General features: G+C 43.1%; 1 protein-coding gene across 2 annotated transcripts in view; it reads right to left on the bottom strand.

The window, feature by feature from the left end:
* Nucleotides 1-17,952, bottom strand: part of EFCAB6 (EF-hand calcium binding domain 6) — a 180,030-nt gene that overhangs the window by 36,140 nt on the left and 125,938 nt on the right. For both annotated transcript variants that reach the window (XM_040439180.1, XM_040439181.1), the window contains 3 exons: nucleotides 14,082-14,317; nucleotides 10,522-10,618; nucleotides 7,467-7,585 (listed from right to left, as the gene is read on the bottom strand). In XM_040439180.1, the coding sequence (XP_040295114.1) occupies nucleotides 7,467-7,585; nucleotides 10,522-10,618; nucleotides 14,082-14,317 (452 nt within the window). The remainder of the gene's footprint in view (nucleotides 1-7,466; nucleotides 7,586-10,521; nucleotides 10,619-14,081; nucleotides 14,318-17,952) is intronic.

Below are 17,952 nucleotides of genomic sequence, written 5' to 3' on the forward strand. Positions count from 1 at the left end.
GAGAACAATTTTGGTGACTTTGGTAAGTCTTCTGCAAATCAAAACTTGGGAATATTATATATTTTTTGTTCCTAATAGCAAAATGGTACAATATTATAGTATATAGAGACAGAAACTTTGGCTACTAATGCAGTTGACTTTAAAATGGAAGTTTACAAACCATCACTTTTGTACATATTTGTTGCTATTTCTTGTGGCACCTACATCTTAATTTGAAACAATATTTGATGGAATACGGTGAAGGCTTGGTAAATGTGCATTGACTGGGCATTTGCTTGAGGAACTTAATGTTATTTTTCTTGCTTCAAAGAGCCTATGAGTTCCTACCATTTTACAGGTTCCAAAAATCAGATCTCATCCTCGAAACCACACTATTTACGGTACTTTTAAAGCACAAAAGGTAAAAAGTATAAATACAATTCTAGACATAAAAGCAATAGGCTATACACAGCAAACACCACCTAAACTTTGTGAAGATATTTGCATTACCCTTACTTCTTCTACTAGAACAAGGTATAGGACAAGTCTACAGGTTATTCCTGCCATAACCAGGAAGGTCCAGGAGGAGGTAATGGACTTTACTGAGAAGCACTCCCACTTACAGCCCTCAAATAACCTCCTAATGTGGTTGTTGGCAAATTTTGCTAGAGGCAATTGCACAGATTATAAAATGAGTTGTTACCAGAAGAGTAGAACAGGAGTAGATTGAAGAAATTTAAGAATGCTCACAGAGTGGTCAGCAGCATCAACTGTAGGCCCAGAGCAGCATGCATGAAAGAGCATGATGACAACATGTGTGTTCTGACCAGGAACATGTGTGTTCTGACCAGGAACATGTGTGTTCTGACCAGGAACATGTGTGTTCTGACCAGGAACATGTGTGTTCTGACCAGGAACATGTGTGTTCTGACCAGGAACATGTGTGTTCTGACCAGGAACATGTGTGTTCTGACCAGGAACATGTGTGTTCTGACCAGGAACATGTGTGTTCTGACCAGGAACAGCGAGATTTGAATTAGTCTACAGATGCATGGGGAGCAGGAAAGGTAGATCCACAGTAATTAACTATGTGAGCACCAAATATCTCAGCTTTTTAAACTCCTGCGAGTGTGGCATAGAATTAGGGGGGATAGGATGTGTAATATATCTTAGAGAAAAATGCCTCTTTCTCCTGTTATCAGGTTCTTCGACCCCCCCTCTACCCACTTCAAAACTCAATATGGACCACAGCTCACAGAGGTATCAAAGTGCACATGTCTATACGTCTATTGAGGTGGTGGAGTGAAAAGAAGCTGAGTGAGAGAGAAAAGACAAATTACAGAAAAAGACTGCACCAGTTAAGGAAACAGTTTATTTCTGAGTCCAGGTGATTTACAGCACGCTACAGCTCAGTACTTCTCTATAATGTCCTCTCTGATCCGGGGGATGTTTTTGAGTAAGGGACAGCAGATTCTCCTCTACTTTCTCATACTTACTGACACTGTAATTGGTAAACTTTGAGCATATAAGACCCTTAGGAACACCCAAAACCCTCTTAGGAATGTCCATTTATGGGTGAGACTAATATAATCCCCACCCATTTCGCCCACAGTCCAAATTTGCCAGGACTGTCTCTGAAAATTGGAGACTGTTAGCAACTATGCTTTCTATGTGCAGTGTATGGAGGCAAGTCCTCGCTAACCAGCACCAGAGAACTGAAAACTGGAGACAAGGCCAGCCGAGTAAAAAAGTGCTAATAAATGGAGGCTACAAGTCATGTACACACTGTACTATTGAAAAATGCTAAAGTTTGTTGAAAGGTTATGTACACTTCAAAGAAGTTTTAACTGTACATTTTTAGAATGCCATTCAAGATTAATATTCTATATGGGATAATTTAGCTTTTTTCTCTCATTATTTCACTTTTTAGTGACATCTAAATTATGTACAGTTTACTGATTTTGAATAACATTTTTGCGTTTTTGATTGTCGAGCTGCACGTACGACAAAACAGGGATGGAATTTTAAGTGATGCCTGTTTTATTTTTCTGCATCTCAATGAAAGATATATGTCATCTAAGAATGCCAAACGCTAAAAACCTTAGAGATGAGGGTTTCAAAAACCTTAGAAATGTGCAAAAACATTAATAAAAAAAATTGTTTTCCCAATATTTTTGTATTTGAATATGAAGTATATTTAATTGGCATTGATAATACTGCACCCCATCTAACACAGCCTCAGGCTTTCAAGGCTATGCTTCATTTCTGTATTTAATCTGTATACTGTGCTAATAATGAGCTTCATCTAGGAGGTAACCCATACTGCGAGGAGAGGCGGATGTTGACCCTCGAATTTCAGTGATTGTCCCATCAGCCAGTCGCTTTGTATGCCTTTCAACTTTTCATTTTGCCTGGCAGGAAGCCAATGTTGCTGTTAATTTGCTTCTTGCAATGGCAATGTAAGAGGCTGCCTGAGACATTGGTTACAATGTGCTATAAGTGAATGGATCAGCTGGTGATGTCACCAGGGGCGGACTGAGCGGTCGGGCACTTCGGACGTGGTCCGAGGGCCCGGCCAGGATGGGGGCCCGCCGGCACATAACGTCAGTCGTCACTGTGTTCCTTCTGCACCGCACTGACGTCACACACAGCGTGTGTGACAGTTTTTATTTTGTGACAAGTTTGTTAAATATGATTGATTCTTGTCTTAGGCCTCTTTCACACTTGCGTTGTTGGGATCCGGCATGCATTTCCGTTGCCGGAGGTGCCCACCGGATCCGGAAAAACGCAAGTGTACTGAAAGCATTTGAAGACGGAACCGTCTTCCAAATGCTTTCAGTGTTACTATGGCACCCAGGACGCTATTAAAGTCCTGGTTGCCATAGTAGGAGCGGGGAGCGGGGGAGCGGTATACTTACAGTCCGTGCGGCTCCCCGGGCGCTCCAGAATGACGTCAGAGCGCCCCATGCGCATGGATGACGTGATCCATGCGCTTGGGGCGCCCTGACGTCACTCTGGAGCGCCAGGGGAGCCGCACGGACGGTAAGTACACTGCTCCCCCGCTCCCCACTACACTTACCATGGCTGCCAGGACTTTAGCATCCCGGCAGCCATGGTAACCATTCAGAAAAAGCTAAATGTCGGCTCCGGCAATGCGCCGAAACGACGTTTAGCTTAAGGCCGGATCCGGATCAATGCCTTCCAATGGGCATTAATTCCGGATCCGGCCTTGCGGCAAGTGTTCCGGATTTTTGGCCGGAGCAAAAAGCTCAGCATGCTGCGGTATTTTCTCCGGCCAAAAAACGTTCCGTTCCGGAACTGAAGACATCCTGATGCATCCTGAACGGATTTCTCTCCATTCAGAATGCATTAGGATAATCCTGATCAGGATTCTTCCGGCATAGAGCCCCGACGACGGAACTCTATGCCGGAAGACAATAACGCTGGTGTGAAAGAGCCCTTAGCAGACCAGGCCCCCTCGCTAATGTGATCTTAATCTTACTGTCTCCTGAAGTCTCCCGATGTGTCTGGGATTCGAACCCACAACCTTCATGTATCCACAACCTTCATGTATCAGAGGCAAAGCATTTACCCTCACAGCCATAAAGGCTGCCTTGCCAATGACTGAAAAAATATGAGACTTCTACTGTTGTAGCTGTCTAAGTGTACATCTATACACATGACAGCTGCCCCAACACACCCAGCACTGCTATATCTCTATATGACAGCTGTCCCAGCACACTCAGCTATGCTATATCTCTATATATGATAGCTGCCCCAGCACACCCAGCTCTGCTACATCTAATACACATGACAGCTGCCCCAACACACCCAGCACTGCTATATCTCTATATGACAGCTGTCCCAGCACACTCAGCTCTGCTATATCTCTATATATGATAGCTGCCCCAGCACACTCAGCTCTATTATATCTCTATATATGACAGCTGCCCCAGCAAACCCAGCTCTGCTACATCTATACACATGACAGCTGCCCAAACACACCCAGTTCTGCTACATCTATGCACATGACAGCTGCCCCAGCACACTCAGCTTTGCTATATCTCTATATATCTATCTACTGTATAGCAATACTTAGAAATATATACATGTAGCAGAGCTGGGTTTGCTGGGGCAGCTGTCATATATAGAGATATAGTAGAGCTGAGTGTGCTGGTGCAGCTGTCATGTGTATTAGATGTAGCTGAGCTGGGTGTGCTGGGGCAGTTATCATATATAGAGATACAGCAGAGCTGAGTGTGCTGGGACAGCTGTCATATAGCGATATAGCAGTGCTGGGTGTGTTGGGGCAGCTGTCATATGTATAGATGTACACTTAGCCAGCTATAACAGTAGAAGTCTCATATATATTTTTTTTAATACCCGACTGTTACTGCCATGGGGGGAGCGGGAGGCACTTGATACTGGCACATGGGGAGGGGGGTTGGCACCTGATACTGGCACATGGGGGGGGAGGGGGGTTGGCACCTGATACTGGCACATGGGGGGGGTTGGCACCTGATACTGGCACATGGGGGGGGGTTGGCACCTGATACTGGCACATGGGGGGTGGGAAGGAGAAAGGCACTTGATACTGGCACATTGGGGGGAAGATGGCACTATGATACTGGCACATGGGGGGGGGAGGGGGGTTGGCACCCGATACTGGCACATGGGGAGGAGGGGGGTTGGCACTATGATACTGGCACATGTGGGGGGGAGGAGAGAGGCACTTGATACTGGCACATTATTGGGGGGCATTATGGGGGACAATAAGCTGGCAGCCTATCAGAGGCCGGACACTGAGGGGCATCTACTGGGGCACTATATATGGGGCATTTTATACTGGTACATTATGGGGGGCATTTTATACTGGGACATTATGGGGGCACTATGGAGACATTAGCTCAACTGGGGGCATTACAAGGGGGTATTTTTGCACTGTCACATTATAAGGAGAATTATTTCTACTGGGGGGCATTATGGTGGGCTTTATTACTCCCCCATGGTATGACCCCCTAGTAGCAGCACCAGCCTCTCCCTGCTCTGTGACCCCTCAGCCCCTTCTCCAAATCCTTATTATAAAATCTTTCTCATTAGGATAAAACACAACATCAGCTCTGCCGAGCCCCCAACCATAGTGTTGAAGTGGCATCCGAGATCGCCAAGGGCCAAGCCAAGTAATTGTAAGTTTTCATGTGGAGTATGTTTATGTTATACACATATAGCCTACACTGTGCCCCACAATATACAGTATACCTCTACACTGTGCCACACAATATACAGTATACCGCTACACTGTGCCACACAATATACAGTATACCTCTACACTGTGCCCCACAATATACAGTATACCTCTACACTGTGCCCCACAATATACAGTATACCGCTACACTGTGCCACACAATATACAGTATACCGCTACACTGTGCCCCACAATATACAGTATACCTCTACACTGTGCCACACAATATACAGTATGCCGCTACACTGTGCCAAAGGAGTGGGGTTTACACAGGAGGAGGGAGGTGCGAAGTGTGCTGGGGGGGCCCCTACAAATATTTGCTGTGGGGCCCAGTCACTTCTAGTTACGCCCCTGCACACCGCAGCGCTGTTCGTGCACTCATTGGCGCTGTGGGATTCACGGGAGAAGGAAGGGAACTCTGAGGAGCGTGGGCACAGAGTTCGCTGAGGTAGTGGTTTTTGGTTAAGTGGTAGCCTAGGCAGCTTTACGTCTCAGCCATGTCTGGTCTGAAAGAAATTGAAAGACTGTGCTGGGCTGGCGGAGCTGCTGTTGCTGTGGGCTGTGGCAGGGCCGGGGTGAAAAGGGGAGAAAAATAAGTTATAAAAAAGTCTGATAAATACCAGTGTGAATGAAGGACTGTTAAAAGGGGTTTATAACTACTGAAGGCCCTTCACAGTAGTTATTAACCCGTTTCAGCAGTCCCCCATTCACAGTATTTATTAACCCCTTTCACTAGTCCCCTCTTCAGTGAAGGGGGGACTGCTGAAGGGGTTAATAAATACTGTGAATGGGGGACTGCTGAAGTGGTTAATAAATACTGTGAATGGGGGACTGCTGAAAGAGGTTAATAACAATTGAAGGCCCTTCACAGTAATTATTAACCCCTTTCAAATGTCCCCTGTTCACAGTATTTATTAACCCCTTCAGCAGTCCCCTCTTCACCGAAGAGGGGACTAGTGAAAGGAGTTAATAACTACTGTGAATGGGGGACTCAGGACTGCTGAACTAGGTTAATAATACAGCGCTTTCCATCCTACAGAGTCCAGTAAAGCAAAAGCGCTATAGTGACGTATTTTTTTTCTTTTGCCGGGCACTTACTGGGAGAGGGGCTCGTTTATCAGGTTGAGGGTGTGGCCTAGAATGTCCTCCTTTTTGGGGTGAAGCAAGTGGCCACCCTAGTCGCGAATCGTAATACTTACCTGTATAGGATAGGACTCAGGAGGGGCCTGGTCCTGTACACGTGGGTGGGGCTTGCGGCAGAACATGGGTGGAGCCTGTAAGGGGGCCCTTGATTTATTTTGCCCGGTGGCCCTGAGGCTTCTCAGTCCGCCCCTGGATGTCACCCCTGTCACTATGTCACCATGCCCACCCATTTCCTTTGGACTGACTTCTGGAAGCTAGAAGTGGTGCAATAAGACTGACCCTTCCGCCCATACCCTGATAAGTGTGTCTCATACTTCTCTAGGACACTTTCATATTCTTGTCTATCACATCTGATAATCCAGCATCTGTTTGGACATGTTAGTACTGGATTAAAATAATTTTAGACATATCTATATCTATCTATCTATAACATATCTATCCATCATCTATCTATCTTGAATCTATCTATCCATCTATCGCATATCTATATATCTCATATCTATCTATCTATCTATCTATCTCATATCTATCTATCTATCTAATATCTATCCATCATCTATCTCATATTTATATCTATCTATCCTCTCATATCTATCTATCTATCTATCTATCTATCTATATCTATCCATATCATATCTCATATCTAATATCTATCTCATATCTAATATCCATCTCATATCTAATATCCATCTCATATCTAATATCCATCTCATATCTAATATCCATCTCATATCTAATATCCATCTCATATCTAATATCCATCTATCTATCCATCTCATATCTATATCTATCTATCCATCCATCTCATATTTATATCTATCTATCTAATATCTATATCCATCTATCTATCCATCTCATATCTATATCTATCTATCCATCTATCTCATATCTATCTATCTATCTATCTATCTATCTATCTATATCTATCTATCCATCTATCTCATATCTATCTATCCATCTATCTGATATCTATATCTATCCATCCATCTATCTGATATCTATCTATCTATCTATCTATCTATCTATCCATCCATCCATCCATCCATCTCATATCTATCTATGTAAAAAAAACATATTGTATGCTTGAAATTGAACTCACCTGTGCCAGAGTTTTTCAAATTCACTCTTTGTAATAGGAAGAGAAAATCTGTATAAAACATTTCTCAAATCTTTCTTCTGAATGATGCCATTCCCGTCGCTGTCAATTTCACAGAATGTCTACACGATAAGAATCAACAGGAACACAGGATGAATGTCATTACAGGGCACAGTTTTGCTGAGAAACTGAACTAGTAGAAGCAAAATGCAATCACTCCTGCTTCTTAGGTCATGACTTTCAAGCCAATCTTAATCTTAAAGGAGCTTCCGTTACAATAATACAACCGCATGCATCCGTCATGAACGGATCCGGTCGTATTATGTCTTAAACACCATTGAAAGTCAATGGGGGACCGATCCGCTTTCTATTGTGCCAGATTGTGTCAGAGAAAACGGATCCGTCCCCATTGACTTACATTGTGTCATGACGGATCTCAATAGCGGAATTGAAAACGCTAATGTGAAAGTAGCCTTTGAAGCAGGAGTGATTCTGATACAAAGTCTGGTGGTTTATAGGAGAAATTAAACATTTGCACCTCGAATTCGACCAGCACAGGTCAGAGTGGACCTCGGTGTAGTATATTGTGACACTTGAGGTAGGATGAGCAATGTGTATGCATGCAGTACATACTATACATGACAGTACGGCTAAACTAGCACAAACCAAAACTATTTCTCTGCACATTTAAAGTTTATGCCTTGTACTTTTTTACTTCTTTTTACTAACGTTTTTATTTTTATCTAAAGTTTATAGATTTGTAGCTTCATAGATTTTGGGTATTCCTTCCTTTTACCTCCCTGTCACGTGACTTGAATAACACATGAAGGGCTGGATGTAGTTTGGGCACCAAAAGGGGCATTACCACTGTTCATGGACTTCCTGTCATGTGACCTCTACTGCTGGATCCAATCAGAGCTTATTTGCCCGTTATTTGCAACTTGACATAATAGTATATGAAGGGCCTGAGGTAGTTTTGTTACCATAAGGCTGGCTTCATGTCACGTTTTTCCCATCCGTTTAACATATACGTTAAACAGATGCCTCAGACTGATGCCACAAGAGTCTACCACAAGAGGACACAGTTTTAAATTAGAGGGGCAAAGGTTTAAAAGTAATATCAGGAAGTATTACTTTACTGAGAGAGTAGTGGATGCATGGAATAGCCTTCCTGCAGAAGTGGTAGCTGCAAATACAGTGAAGGAGTTTAAGCATGCATGGGATAGGCATAAGGCTATCCTTCATATAAGATAGGGCCGGGGGCTATCCATAGCATTCAGTATATTGGGCAGACTAGATGGGCCAAATGGTTCTTATCTGCCAACTCTATGTTTCTATGTTTCTATGCCACATAGTGGCATCAGTTTACCATAGAGTTCAATTGTAAAAAAAAACGTATACTTTTTTTTACCATATATACCATCGGACTCTACAGGATACAAGAACATGCTGTGCTGTGTTTTCATATCCTTTTTTTCCCCCTAAGGTATACGTCAAACGGAGGCATAAAACGTGATGTGAACCCACCCTAAGGGGCACTACCATTGTGCATGGACTTCCTGTTGTGTGAACTCTCCTATCATGACATGTTCACATGACAGGAAGTCCATGGGCATTAGTCTACTGAGGCAACTATGGCGACCACAGAGCAAGCAAAACATTTACATATTTACATTGATCCAGTGATTAGTACATTTTAAAACATTACAGTAACAACGTTCATTGGTAAATTTCAATTTCTGTTAAAAGGGTTGTGTCACTTCAGTAAAGGGCATTTATCATGTAGAGAAAGTTAATACAAGGCACTTACTAATGTATTCTGATTGTCCATATTGCTTCTTTGCTGGCTTGATTCATTTTTGCATCACATTACACACTGCTCGTTTCCATGGTTACGACCACCCTGCAATCTATCAGTGGTGGTCATGCTTGCATACTATAGGAATAGGCGCCAGCATGCGCAGCAGTTCCCGTCAACCTTGTATTTGCACTGCAGCGGTGGCCGTAACCCCTGGAAATGAGCAGTGTATAATGTGATGGAAAAATGAATCCAGTCAGCAAAGGAGGCAATATGGACAATAACAATACATTAGTAAGTGCCTTGTATTAACTTTCTCTACATGATGAATGCCATTTGCTGAAGTGAGACAACCCCTTTAAGTGCACTGAGATACATTTTTTTACGTGCAGAATCCCTGTAAGGCCTCATGCACACGACAGTTGTTTTAATCGGTCCGCAAAATGGGGTTCCGTTGTTCCGTGATTCGTTTCCGTTTTTGTTTCCGTGTGTCTTCCTTTATTTTTGGAGGACCACCAGACATAAAGGAATGTAAAAAAAAAGTCTAAGACAGGTTTGCCATGCAAATGATAGGAAAAAAACGGACCCGGACGCGCGGTCGCGGACGACAATCTTGTGTGCATCCGCGTTTTTAGCGGTCCCATTGACTTGAATGGGTCCGCAAACCGTTTTCCGTGAAAATAATAGGACAGGTTATATTTTTTTGACGGACTGGAACCACGGATCACGGACGACGACGGCAAACGGTGCATTAGCCGAGTTTTCAACGGACCCATTGAAAATCAATGGTTCCGCAGAAAATCACGAAAGACGGCACAACGGAATAAAACAACGGTTGTGTGCATGAGGCCTTACCCTTATTCATAACTTAACATAATATCAAGGGCCTGAGGTTAGTTCAGGCACCTTAAAGGGCCCTACCACAGTGCCCACACATGGGATGTGTTTCTTTAATGCAGACTATCCTTTGTCCCACCTCATGACCATTAGTGGACCACTGTGGCCACTAATTGATTCAGCTGCTCATAGCTCCTACTGACCAGAGCTCACAATGTGAAGGAATGAAGAACTGGTTCCCCATATGACTGAAAGGGAGCACTGACCCTTCATGAAGTGCATTTTTAGGATGTTGGTTGAATACATTTGTCTCGTGATTATATTGTGCCAGATGAGAAATGCATGGTGGAGAACATGAGGTGTTAGCGCAGGGCTGGTGACGCTGTGAACAAGCACTGGATTCATGAATGTCACACATTTTACCTTGGCTAAGTCGTGCCATCTGCCTTGTGCCTTTGTAAGGAGGTAGTAATGAGCCTGCTCGCAGGCCAGATCCGCGCAGTCCTGGCTTTGTTTGGGCCTTCGAAAATGAAAAGAGTTGGTATTAATGAACAAAGACGTATTCGTGTGTGAGCTGCGGCTACAATATGTCAGCGTATGCACTAATGTCATTTATCCTGCAATACTAAATGTCAATTAGAAAAATAGAACAAAAGGAACAATCTTAAAGATGATTTAGATAGTACGCTTGTGCGCTGGGTTTCAAGAAACACAAGGAAGGGTAAAACAATAAGGGCATTTCAGTTCAGTAGTAGTTACAGCTCAGCCAGGTCCGTCATTTTAGGAATCGGTCCATTACCATGGTCCCTCTAAGTACCACTAGTTAGAGGAAGCCTGTCAGCAGGACAGTGCCTTGTAGGACTGGCTCAGCTGGATGTAATAATACTGTACCTTTCATTCAGCGATCCATTGCTTCATTCAAGTCCTTTTCATCCATAGACAAAAACGAGCAGTTAAAGTGGAACTGAATTTTTTAATATAGTGTATGGCCCGGATGTTAAAGGACGTCAGCAGATTTCTACCTATGACTCTGGCTGACCTGTTACATGTGCACTTGGCAGCTGAAGGCATCTGTGTTGGTCGCATGTTCATATGTGCCCGCATTGATGAGAAACATGAAGCTTTAATATATGCAAATGAGCCTCTGGGAGCAACGGGGGCGTTGTCATTACACCTAGAGCCTCTGCTCTCTCTGCAGCTGGCAGCTTCAGCACTTTGACTGACATGGCCAGACGTGATCACGTTTACACTGCCTGATCTTCCTGTCAATCAAATGCAGAAGGTGCAGCAGTTGCAGAGAGATTAACGCCCCCGTTGCTCCTAGAAGCTCATTTGCATATATTAAAACATGATGTTTCTCAGCAATGCGGACACATATGAACATGGACCAACACAGATGCCTTCAGATGCCAAGCGCACATGTAACAGGTCAGCCAGTGTCATAGGTGCAAATCTGCTGACAGATGCCCTTTAAACATTTTTGTAACGTACTTTATTAGGGAAAGGGTTCTATTTTTACAGCAATATTCTGAGTGTCTGTCTTCAGCGTTCTACTGAGCACTGAAGATGACCATGTGTATGTACAGAGGTAGGCTGGAAGTGCCTCACAGAGAAGAGGGACAAGTTCAGAGCTGTCAGCAGCTAGCGGACCGGAAGGGACATAGCAGTGACAGAGCACATACGGTATATGGGGGCAGGGACTAGGGTAGTGACAACAGGCATGCTGGAAGCGGCATCAGTATGTGCACATAGACGTCTTCAGTGCTCAATAGACGCTGAGGACAGGCTCTCCTTAGCAATGCTCATTTCGAGTATTAAGGAGACTCTTTACACCCTGTTTCCTAGTACACAATATTAAAAATAAACTGGAATGACAGTACACGTTAAGAGAACAAGCAACTCTCTGCTCCTCCTGTTTCCAATGCCAGCCTCTCCCTCTTCGTGATTGACAGGACCAGGTTCCTGAATTGTCACCTTGCCCGGCCGGGTGGAATAGTATTTGTGCAGAGTGCACTGGTTATACTCTGGTACCAAGGACAAACTGGCCATAGACACCACAGGGAAAATTCCTGGTGGGATGATGCTCAGTGGGGGGTCACCCGAGCACCCTTACATGGCCCGCCTGCTTGGTACATAATGATCTAACACTGTCCTGAGAAGTTCTGATGGGGCATTATATTGTACTGCACTGTAGTATTAGGTTCTGATGTGGCAGTATATTGTACTGCACTTTGGTATTTGGTTCTGCTGCAGAACCAAATATCAAAGTGTAGCATGCCATACTGCCCTTCTATAAGGTATTGCTGGCCCCACCTTCCCACCCACTTGAGTTGATCCCTCATACTCACCCACCTTCTGTCAACTTGGGCCCGCCTACAACATGGGGCTACTTTTATTTAATTATGTTTTTAGGGCTACTTTAAATTCCCAGTCCGCCCCTGTCTGGTACCCTCAGCAAAAAAGAAAGAATGTAAGAGTATAAGGTTTGTAAGAAATAGCCGACTCTCCAGGTATAAATAAACACCTAAAGGATATAAATATCAAAGTTTACTAGTTAAAAATAAATGCATAAATATTTAATACATGGATTACTACTGTGCTGTATGTACAAAATAGGATGCAATACCAAGTAAAACTGGTAAAATAAATGGAATAAAATCCTGTACAGTCCGAGTACAGGGATAAAACAAAAGAAGTAAATGGATGCTGGGCATCCATTTACTCATTTATTTCTTTTCTTTTATCCCTGTACTCGGACTTTACAGGATTTTATTAAATTTATTTTACCAGTTTTACTTGGTATTGCATCCTATTTTGGATCAGTAAGCCATGTATTAAGTATTTATGCATATATTTTAATACCCTATAAGTGTTATTTGTACCCGGAAAGTCAGCTATTCCTTATACATCTATACATCTTTTTAACAAGCTGAAATATGATCGCTTGAGGCAAACCCTGAGGCTACACTATTGAGAAATTGAGTACATTCATATCACAATCTCCAGTATTTAGGTCGATAAGGATGTGGTTATTTATGTGGATGCTGGATTGCAACCACACAAGGTATCTATGTCCACACTATTCCTGACATCAGAAGCAAACTTGAATGTCCAGGAGACTCACTGAAAAAAGCAGAGCTCACAGACTCTCAAATCTCCCGGGTGCTACATATACTGAACTCTACTCTCCCTGATCTTGTGCTTCCCTCCACACAACCAGGAGCTTACACAGGCAACGTGCAGGAACGGGAAGTCTAGTCTGAAGTGTGGAAAGGGGTAGTCTGACCTTCCTGGACTGCATCCTGGACTGCAGGATGGTCGTAACCATAGAAACAAGCAGTGTATAATGTAATGGAAAAATGGATCCAGTCAGCGAAGGAGGCAATGTGGACAATCACTATACAGTACATTAGTAAGTGCCTTGTATGAACTTTGTCTGCATGATAAATGCCATTTGCTGAAGTGAGACAACCCCTTTCATTAAACCTAACTCCAAAGGCATACAATGTATGTAACTCAAAACTACCCAAGGAAAAGAGTGCGACCACAGTGGAGTCAGTTATCGTCCATCGTCATCTCTTGTATATCTACATGCAGGGGTGTAGCTAAAGGCTCATGGGTCCTGGTGCAAGAGTTCAGCTTGGGCCCCCTTTTCCTCAGTGCTTTGTGGCCTGGGGCAGGAAAGCACATTGTCTTCATGCTGCTTGTGGCAAAAATTGGAACGTCAACCACCCCGAACCCCCCCCCCCCCCCCACCTGCCAAATTCTTAAGCTAACTCCTTCCCTCCAGCCAGAGGTGTACCGGTGTCTTCTTATGCAGCACAAGGGTCTTTGGGCCCCTCAGGCTCCTGGGCCCGGTAGCAACTGCTATCTTTGCAGGCCTTTAGCATGTTGACATGTTGATTCAGAAATGTGTACATTGCTGCAGGCTATGAATACCTTATTTAATATAGATAACAAAAACATAGCTGTGTCCAAAGTACCTGTAAAATGAATTTAGCCATGGTGGGCAATCCTCTTTCTCCTGCCTTCGTAATAAGTTAAGGAACTCCATATAATTTAAAGTGGACATTAGATTCAGTCCAAGGAGGTTAAGTAGACGTTCATATTCCTTCTGAGTGATGATGAACATGAAGCTATCCAACAGGCGGCGGAAGTCATGCATTGTGATAAGGCCATCCCGGTTGCTGTCTATTTTGTAAAAGGCACTGTATGTGTCCTGAAGAATAGAAAATGAGATGAGTACAAAGTCGCAACAAGCATAGGGCTGGGCTTAGGTTGGCTGGTGCCCTGTGCAGTGCCTTCTATTGAAATATCCCCTTATGGCATGCCATACAGTGCCCAGATAACCGACAACATTACTGTAAGATGACAAAATAACACTGTCCAGTAAAAACATCCTGAACAGCCACTTTTTCATAGGCTAGGGCACCCATGCCATCCTTTGCTCGTTCATTGTGTAATTGGCGGCAGTATTACACTGCCAGATCATCGCTAATGAGCGTTAATGCTTGTTACCGATGATCTGGCCGCCAATTGCGCAGTGTGATACTGGCTTAACACTTTTTCATTGGCTTACTTTGTGACAGAATTTGGCCCAATTTTATGTTTCAAAAGGTATTTATTGATTTTTGCATATAAAAAGAAAACACCATGACAATAATGAAAGAAAAAACAAAAGAAATTAACACATGAAAATAAAACATCTCTTGGGTACAATGTAGTAGGGTTACATATAGTAAGGGATTGGGAAATGGAGCAGGAAGTCATCCCTCCTGCTTTCGGTTCACAAGAAACACATTCTTATAGAGAGACAACCTGACGTAGGTCCGAAGAATGAGATGAGGATAGCCAGGGTTCCCACACCTTTTCAAAGGTTGAAAACGAGTCTGTGCGGATGGCCGCCAATTTTTCGAACATCAATATTTTATTTATTCTATCTAGGACAGCCTGGAAGGACAATGAGTCTGATCGCCATTTAAAAGCTATATGAATTCTAGCTGCAAGTAAAATAAATTGGGCAAGTTTAAATTTTGCATAGGATAGCCTATGGGGTTGATCCCCTAGAAGGCAAAATGGCACTGTTAAAGGAAAACTAAAATCTAGGACTGAAGAAATCAGACTCACTATCTGGTTCCAGAACCTCTCCACTATGGGGCAAGACCACCAGATATGAAGCATTGAACCTTCCTCATTACATCCTCTGAAGCACATAGGTGATACTTCAGGGTAGATATAGTGAAGTCGTGTAGGAACCATGTAAGTTCTATGCAACACTTTTATGGAGGATTCAGCTAATGTGACTTGCCAAGAACCCTTAGATAGGGTCTGTGATCGCTGGGACCATTTGGAGGGAGGAAACTCTTGATGTAAATCTTCTTCCCAGGCCCTCATGTAAGACAATTTCTGGCCTTCAGGAATAGTATTGAGGGCTCCATAAACCCTTGATAATAGGCCTTGTCTGTATAGTGAGTATGTAATAGAGCGTTCAAAAGCAGTAAATTCCACTTTTTGATTAGGGATTTGGACAGATTTCAAGTATGAAAATATTTGCCCCATGACCAAATAGACATTGTCAGGAGGAGAATATTTGTCTTTAAAATCTGCAAGCGTCATCAATTTACCTCTAACTGTGAATTTGTGTAGAGCACAGAGTTGGTTATTGGACCACCATTCAAGATTACGATGTTGAAGGCCTGGCAAGAAGACTGGGCTTCCTATGATGTTTAATAGCGGGGATGGCTTGGACTGAAGAGCAAATTTGAATCTAACTGACCTCCAGAGTAACAGGCTGTAGTAGGACAGAGGAGAGTTGACACGTAAAGTCTGAGGAATAGTAGAGGTGTCCCAGGTCAGTGCTTTCCAGGTATAGGGGTTAAGATTAGAACATTCAATCGAGATCCATAACGGGTGTTCACGTGGAGTTAGATGAGTCAGAAACATTTGGGCCATTCTAGCTGCTTGGTAATATTTTACAAAGTCTGGGACAGACAAACCCCCTTGGGTCTTATGCTTATACATGGTAGCTTTGGGGATACGTGGGCGTTTGTTACTCCAAATAAATTTCATGACGTCTTTCTGGATAGATCTAAGATCCCCTAATAAGACAGGTACTGGTAGGGCCCTAAATAAGTATAGGAGTCTGGGGAGGATCACCATTCTGATGATGTTTATCCTGCCTACCCATGAGGTTTGTAATGATTGCCATGAAGCTAAATCTTGCCGAATCTTACGGTACATAGGTAGATAATTAGTTCTATAAACCAAATCTAGGGCATTTGGCAGTAGTACACCTAAGTAGGAGATATGATGGGTTCTGTGTTGAAATGGAAAATGTTGATGTATCATTGTTTTAGTGGAAGCAGGTGTGTTACACCAAAGTAGTTCCGATTTAGAATGGTTAATAGAGAGGCCAGAAGCTTTGGTGAATGACTAAGAGTTTTAATAGAGAAGGAAAGGAGATAATGGGATTGGTAATAGAAAGAAGAAGATCATCTGCAAAAAGGCTTAGTTTGTGATCCTTTCCTCCAATCACTAATCCTTTAATATCAGGGTTGGATCTTATGTGGGCTGCTAGGGGTTCTATAGCCAGTGCAAATAATGCCGGTGAAAGAGGGCATCCCTGCCTTGTACCTCGTCTAATTGGGATGTGTGAAACTTTTGTGCAGTTTAAGAGAAGCCTCTGGGTTGGAATAAAGAGCTTGTAAAGCAGCAAGGAAGGGACCCTTGATTCCCACTGCTGAGAGAACCCCATATAAATATGGCCAAGTGACAGTGTCAAATGCCTTTTGAATATCAAGGGCCAAAAGGGCTAATGGGACTTTGGTTTTATTAGACATATGTATGATGTTAAGTATTTTTCTAATGTTATCAGGGGCTTCTCTGCCTGGGATGAAACCAACCTGGTCCTTGTGGATTAAGTTGGGGAGCAGCCTATTGAGCCTGTTAGCTAAAATGGAGGTGAAAAGTTTATTATCAATGTTTAGAAGCGATATCGGTCTGTAGTTAGAAGTAAGCAAAGGGTCTCTGTTTGGTTTAGGAATAACTGTGATCGAGGCTTTCAAAAATTCTCCCGGAGGTGTATTTCCTTGCAAGAGATGATTGCAGTACTTGACTATATAAGGGGCGAGTAAAGCGGCGAATTTTTTATAGTATAGGGCAGAATATCCGTCGGGGCCTGGGGCTTTACCTAATTTTAAAGATTTGATGGCATATTCTACTTCTTCATTTGTAATGGGGTTGTTAAGGCCTAACTGGGACTCAGGGGATAATACCGGTAAATTCGCAGATGATATAAAGCTATTTTCCTGTAGGTCCGATCCTGTCGTAGGGGCAGAATAAAGTTGGGTATAGAATTTTTGGAACGTGGCATATATTGTGTCAGGATTAGAAGTAGTTTGACCGGATCTTGTATTTATTTTAAATACATGGTTAATCCTCTGTTTAGCTTTAAGTTGATTGGCTAGTAGTTTGTCTGGTTTATTTGCATATTTGTAGTAGAAGGAGTTTGTCCATCTAAGGGCCTTTTCTGTATTATTTGTCAGGATCATGTTAAGTTTCTGTTTAGTATCTTTTATCTCTTTAAGCAGGTATAGAGATGGCGATCGCTGGTGGGCCCAGACCAGCTTGCCTAGTCTGGTTTCCAGGTCTGCCTGGGCTTTAGTACGTTCTCGCTTTTTTTTGATGGCTTTACTTATTAAACAGCCCCTCATATAGGCCTTATGGGTCAACCACAGAGTCATTGGGTCAATCTCAGAGGAAGTGTTGTCAGTAAAGAAGTTCGTAAGTTCCTCTTGTAGTTGAGTATATAAATCAGGATGAGTCAAGAGAGAATCATTTAGCCTCCATTGAAAC

Source organism: Bufo bufo, chromosome 1, assembly GCF_905171765.1.
Source record: "Bufo bufo chromosome 1, aBufBuf1.1, whole genome shotgun sequence".
Classification (NCBI taxonomy): Eukaryota; Metazoa; Chordata; class Amphibia; order Anura; family Bufonidae; genus Bufo; species Bufo bufo.